Below are 6,620 nucleotides of genomic sequence, written 5' to 3' on the forward strand. Positions count from 1 at the left end.
AATCAGTTTCATTTTCTTCATTACTATGTGTGTCTACTTGAGTTTCTTTCAAATTTAAACACACTTTTAATAAAGGCCATTTACTTCTGTCCCTTGCCCCGTTTATAATTTAAGGATCCTATTTTATGAACATCCATAAATAGGGGGAAGAAAAAAGAAAAAGAAAGAAAGAAAAAACATAATAAAGGCCAGATCCCCATCTGCATTTATTTAAGGCTAGTTCTAGTAGACTTACGTTTACCCTTCATTTTTTGTCTGACTGCTGTCAAATATTTCTTTAGTCTAAACCTTTTTTGCTGCGACAAAATCTCAACGTTACATTCTTTACGAGCTTTCATTACAGATGCAATACATTTCTCTAGGTCAGGAAAAACTCTTCAACATCAACACTCCTCCGCTTAATTTATCCTGGAAAGAGTTTATCTGTTCAACAGTATACAAATTTCCATATCTGCCAACGTCTACATCAATGCATGAATCATCATCTCTAATACTTTCGTCTTCGGACTCATTTTCCGCTTCATCATTTGAACCCGTAATGTCTTCTTGTCTTCAGTTGCCTCTGCCTGCTGCTGTTTATGAGGGAAAGACAATTTCTTGTGGCCAAAAACTCTGCACTCAAAACAACGTATCAAAATATCAGTGCTCGCGTAAACCATATAAGAACTCTCTCCACATGTCACTCGAAACGAAACATCCAGTGTTTTAGTAGGCGCTGTCAGAAACATAAATGCTTGTCGTCTAAAAGACAATACGTGCTTAATTTCGGTATATGTACAACCCAAGGGAATCGTTTTCACAGCACTAGCCATCTTTCCGAACCATGTCAATTCTCGCACGATCGCGTCATCTTTAATGAAAGAGGTACATAGGAAATTGTCACTTTTGTAGCTGGAGCAAAAAGAGGTGTAACGGGTACAAAAGTTTCTTTAACCCAAATGCAGCTTTCAATTATCCTGATTACTAGTTGTTCTCTCTTTTTTTAAATACGACAACTGCCTTGTTCATACGAGATGCAGAAACAATGTTTTCATGGCCTACCTGTTCTCCTGTTGCTAACAGCACCTCCTCAATCACTGTACCTACCTCAGGAACACACCTGAAACCATTCCGAAGCGAAAGAGATGGCTCTTCCCCCGCAGGAAGAGAGGCCATCCCGTTTGACTAGAAAACGCCTCACAAACTTGAATACAATAATCGGTGACCCAAAGAAGTGAAGTGAAGAGACACACTCTCTCTGTTTAAATCTAGATTAAAAACACATCTCTTTCGCCAAGCATTCGAATAATGTATCTCTTAAATTGTGAGTGTAGGTGCATCTGATCAAATGTGCATTTTTATTCATTAGCTTGGGTTAAACTAATTGTAGTTTGTTGGATCAGCAGCTATGCTAATGATGTCTCTATTTGTTTCTATGTTTTGCCACAGGATTTACACAAGCTCCAGTCTGGATCCAGAACACCTGAGAAGAGATGATGCTGACCCTCAGAGGACCTCAGATGATGCTAACCCTGAATCAACAAACAGAACTAACAATTATTGCTACATGTGTGACTGCATCATATAATAATTATTAATTAATAATATTAATAGTGTTCATCGTCTGGCTGACTATGTCTTGTATTAATTTTTTCTAAAAATCCTGTCAAACGTGCACAAACTGACAGTCACCACCATAAGCTACTACAAAATATTGTAGAAACATAATTCTCTGTAAAGATGCTTTGTAATGATTCGTATTGTAAAAAGCGCTATACAAATAAACTTGAATTGAAAAAAAAAAAGAAAAAGAAAACAATAAAAGATGATAGGTAAAACCTATGGAAAAAAAAATTTAACTATAAGAAAAAACTTAAGAACCTTCACGCTCTTGCACGTGCCTCTCACACCCCACGCCACTCTCTCGCTTCCCAGCATGCAACACACCCTAGAGAGAGAGAGAGAGAGAGAGAGGGCTTCATAAAGAGCTGCTGGACACTGAATGTTGTTGTAGGAGCTGGAGAGAAACTGCAAAACAGAAAAGAAAAAAAACACTGAATTACAATTACATTACAAAAAGGTATTAAAGGCATGACAATGTAGTTAATGTGTTTTAACTATAAATACCACAGTAAAACAGTTATCATGATAAAATAGTTTACACACCTGGACAACGACACTTGGTAAAATGTTGGGTCCCTCCTACTTTTTGTGAGTGGTAACGATGGTAACGACAGTCAAAGGTCACTTGATGATGACAACCAACGAGACTATCATAATAAGGCCGCTAGAGGGCGTTTGATTTTAAACCGTAATTATAGGTCGTAATCTGTCTATGGTCGTAATATGCTGCTTGCACAAACAAACTATGTGTTTGTTTTAGGAGGAGGACAGTCTCGAATCAGGCCTATAGGTCTATTTTTCATTAAAAATCATGTAATTCAGCAGCATTATATTGAATATTTAGTTATATTTCCTAATTGGAGCCCCTGCTTCTCTGAAAAGTCTGTGTTCTTTGACTAGACATGGGGTCAGGGCAGATGAAAAGGTTATATGCACTTGTTCACATTCACCATTTTTACTCTGGAACAAAAAAAAAAAAAAAACAATACTGAGAGAGAAATATTTAAGAGAATCAGGTAAATGCGAGAAAGAGGTTAAAGTAGCATTTAAATCAAATGCAAGCATGATATGTGACTCCAGTGAATGAAATTTACTGTTATATAAGTTTACATTATATGAAGAGAGCAACAGTGCGTAATGAAATATTGTGGATGTTCTCTGAGGCTGTGATTTTCGCATTTAAAGAGTTGAGTGTGTTGTTGCTGTTGTCTTTTATTTGCATGTTTTCATTTCTCTGTGTGATAGCACTCAAGACACAACAGATACAGAACATGTTCACATTTTGTGAAAGTATTGTTTAGTTTGGGAAGCAGAAACATGTTGTTGTCTCTGACATTATCAAAACTGAAAGAAAATGGAAAACAGAAATGTAAATGTTGAGGTTGTTCCTGTGAAGCTGCTGGAAATACACTTCATTCCAGAACACACAGATTCTCCGTCTCCACCACATTCAAATGAACACACTTCCACAGAATTACAGCAACAAAGTCCAAGACAGACCGCAAAAGAAGTAGATACACGTGAATGAGGAAGAAGAATGAAAAGGGCTTTTGTTTTAGAGTAATAAACACATGAAGCAGATAAAATCATCACAGAGTGTGAAGCTGAAGACAGAAACATCAGACTCAGAACAGAAACACACATCCTCTAAAGTAAGAACATCTCACATCTTCATTCTTTAAATCAGACTTTGAGATGTTAATATTGTCTTAATGAATGTGTGTGATGCATTTATGTTCCTGTTATGATGGATTTTTTAATTATCACTGAAATCATGTTTTAAATTAAAATGAATCAGTGAATACTTCAAACTGTTTATCTATATTATGTCTTCCTCAGAAATGGAGCAAACTCTATATTTCATTCTTCTTCTCGTTGGTGAGTGTTTGTGGTTTTATTTATGGTTTCTAGTTTCATTAGGTTTGATGCTGTTCTGAAAAGCATTAAAGCAGCGTCTCTCTTTCACAGCTCTCTGCTCCGTATCTGAATGTGTTCAGCGTCAGTATCACTTTATAAATGAGAAGAAGACCTGGACTGAAGCTCAGAGATACTGCAGAGAGAATTACACAGATCTGGCCACCGCTGACAACATGAACGACATGAACGAGCTGATGAAGAGTGTGATTAATGAACGTTTCTGGATTGGCCTGCAGAGAAAATGGCATTGGTCTTCAGGTGAACCTGCGCTCTATCTGAACTGGGCTCCTGCACAACCTGATGGCAGAGATGAGTGCGCTGTGATGAGAAATGGGCAATGGAATGATTTGGGATGTAGTAATAACTACCAATTCATCTGCAACAACAGTGAGTGCAGCTATTTAAAATACATTTATAGAAATTCAACAACAAGTCATTCATAAATTTGCAAATAAATTTTTTTTTATGCAATACTAACCATTATTTTAATTGATTATGAATATAGAGGTGACTGTATATTTTTCACTTCCATTGTTAAAACAATTTCTGTACAGACACAATATTTTCCAGAAATAAAAAGACACACTATGGGGTAATTTGTCACAATGATGTGATGTGAAGTGATGAAGTTTGTTATTTCAGTCTTCTGTATCTCAGTACAAACCTGTAACATCTTTATTTTACTTGTACATGAACTCAAGTCCAGTTCATGATTCTTCATTAAAACAATTTACTAACTATTATTTTATAAATTAGTGATCTACAGTCCAAATGAATGTTAACGAGCATATTTATCTGCAGTGTAACATCTTCCTCTGTTTGATGTTTCTCTCATCGGCTCTTTGTGTCTGAGTCAAGTGTTCATAATGGATCAGTAGAGAGAGCTTTAAAATCATCACAATGTTCCTCAGTGTTACTTCATGATATATCTTTAATATAATCATGAAAATATAGTTAAATATTCAATAAATCACCAGCAGGAGAAGCAGCTCAAGTCTTTGAGTGACGTGTTTCTGATGTTTCCACTGCTGCTCCTGTTCACATCCAAACCATAAAACAGCGAAAGAATAATGAACAAACTGATTCATGAATCTTTGTCCATTTGTCTTTCTTAAAGTGAGCACAAGACTCGTCTTTATCAATCAGAAGAAAAACTGGAGAAACGCTCAGAGATACTGCAAACAGAATCACACTGATCTGGTCAGTGTGAGAAACCAGGATGAGAATGAGAAGATTAAGAAGATCATTAGTGATAATCACTCATCTGGATCATATGTCTGGATCGGTCTGTTCAGAGACTCATGGCAGTGGTCAGATCAGAGTAACTACTCTTTCAGTTACTGGGACACTGGTGAACCTAATAATGCTGGAGGTGATGAAAACTGTACACATGTTGAAAAGAGCGCTCAGGGACGATGGAATGATGAGTATTGTAACAATCGATATCCTTTTGTGTGTCATGAAGGTGAGTAGATCCTCACAAAACACACACAATCCATCATCTCCTCCAGATCTCGTAAAGTTCCCGCTACATGTCTGACATGACAAATTCATCCACAGTGTTTGTTCTGATGTTGTTTTTGGTCAGTCTCTCTCTAGTTTCTGCTTGTGCTCTGTTTGGTTTCCAGATAAACTGATTGTGATCAGAGAGAATCTGACGTGGTCTGAAGCTCTGAGATACTGCAGACAGAATCATGTGGATCTGGTCTCGGTTCATTCACAAGAGATTCAGCGTCGTGTGATGAACGTGGTACACCTGGCGTCTACTGCGGAGCTGTGGTTGGGTTTACGTCACTCCTGCACTGTGGGCATCTGGTTCTGGGTGAGTGGAGAGACCGTGTGCTATCAGAACTGGGCTCCAGGGAACGGCACATCAGAGGAGGACTGTGAACACACAGTGAGATCTGGAGCAGTTCAGTCTGGAGGAGATCAGCGCTGGATCAGCCGTCCTGAAACTGACAAACTCAACTTCATCTGCAGCAGATATTAAGAGTGAAAGGATACACAGACCTTCATGTGAGGAAACAAGTGATTGTGTGTTCACTTCCTTTAACTTCATTTTCATTCATCACTTTATAAAGTAATCATTTTACATGTATTAATTTCAGTTTCAGCAGACAGTCACACTTGAGGGTTAAAAAGGCAGAAATGTTTCCTTCAGATGTTTGTTCATGTAGTTCACATATATTCTTCAATAAACTGTTAATGTATGTTATGCATTTCCAAATATTTCAGCATCTTTTTGTGTGTTACCATATTTTGGGGAAAAGAAAAAATTGTACCCAAACATTAGCTAGACTTGACAAAATAGAAAACCCTCCCTTTGTAAAACTGTTACTGTGAATATACAATATATATATTAAAGTCAAATGTCGAAAGTCGAAAGCCTCCCATTGATCTCCATGACACACAAACACACACACACACACACACACACACACACACACACACACATATATATATATATATATATATATATATATATATATATATATATATATACAACAAAAGAAAAATTGCTAGAGGCAGCAAAATCATCATAAGCAAAATGTAATTGAACATGTTAATTAAATGTATTAATAGTGGCGAAATGACTACTACTATGAAACAAGGTATAATTTCATTAATTGCTAAACCGGATAAAGATCCAAATATGATAGAAAATTGGAGACCAATCTCTCTTCTAACAACTGATTATAAATCATTTACTTTAGTATTTACAAGAAGTTTACAAGAAGGTTTAAATAAAATTATTAGTGAATGCCAATCAGGTTTTTTAAAAGGACGACACATAACTAACAATATTAGACTTGTGCTTGACCTTTTGGATTATGCTGAGAATGTTGATGAAGGAGCCGTAATTTTCTTTTTAGACTTTTATAAAGCGTTCGATACAATTGAACAATATATATATATATATATATATATATATATATATATATATATATATATATATATATATATATATATATATATATATATATATATATATATTAAACTATAACACTTTTTGGATTCGGAAATACATTTTTGAATGTAGTTAAAATGTTTTACAATGATTTTAATAGTTCTGTAATACTTAACACTTCCACCTCTAAAAG

The 6,620-nt window shown here is 35.9% G+C and overlaps 1 protein-coding gene across 1 annotated transcript; it reads left to right on the plus strand.

Annotated features, from left to right (window-relative positions):
- The first annotated feature begins 3,138 nt into the window (after positions 1-3,138).
- Positions 3,139-5,573, plus strand: LOC113041677 (C-type mannose receptor 2-like). Its single transcript, XM_026200335.1, has 5 exons — positions 3,139-3,254; positions 3,442-3,480; positions 3,571-3,906; positions 4,637-4,984; positions 5,148-5,573. The coding sequence occupies exons 2-5, from the start codon at positions 3,444-3,446 to the stop codon at positions 5,507-5,509; spliced, it is 1,083 nt and encodes a 360-aa protein (XP_026056120.1). The 5' UTR covers positions 3,139-3,254; positions 3,442-3,443; the 3' UTR covers positions 5,510-5,573.
- Positions 5,574-6,620: the final 1,047 nt, after the last annotated feature.

The sequence above is a fragment of the Carassius auratus genome, chromosome 23, assembly GCF_003368295.1.
Source record: "Carassius auratus strain Wakin chromosome 23, ASM336829v1, whole genome shotgun sequence".
NCBI classification, from domain to species: Eukaryota; Metazoa; Chordata; class Actinopteri; order Cypriniformes; family Cyprinidae; genus Carassius; species Carassius auratus.

What these genes read in the sequence shown, in the direction of transcription:
- LOC113041677 (XM_026200335.1), top strand. Translation starts at nt 3,444, where the DNA reads ATGGAGCAAACTCTATATTTCATTCTTCTTCTCGTTG. An exon ending in CCAATTCATCTGCAACAACA is followed by an intron (nt 3,907 to 4,636) that starts GTGAGTGCAGCT and finishes TCTTTCTTAAAG; the next exon opens with TGAGCACAAGACTCGTCTTT. An exon ending in TCCTTTTGTGTGTCATGAAG is followed by an intron (nt 4,985 to 5,147) that starts GTGAGTAGATCC and finishes TTTGGTTTCCAG; the next exon opens with ATAAACTGATTGTGATCAGA.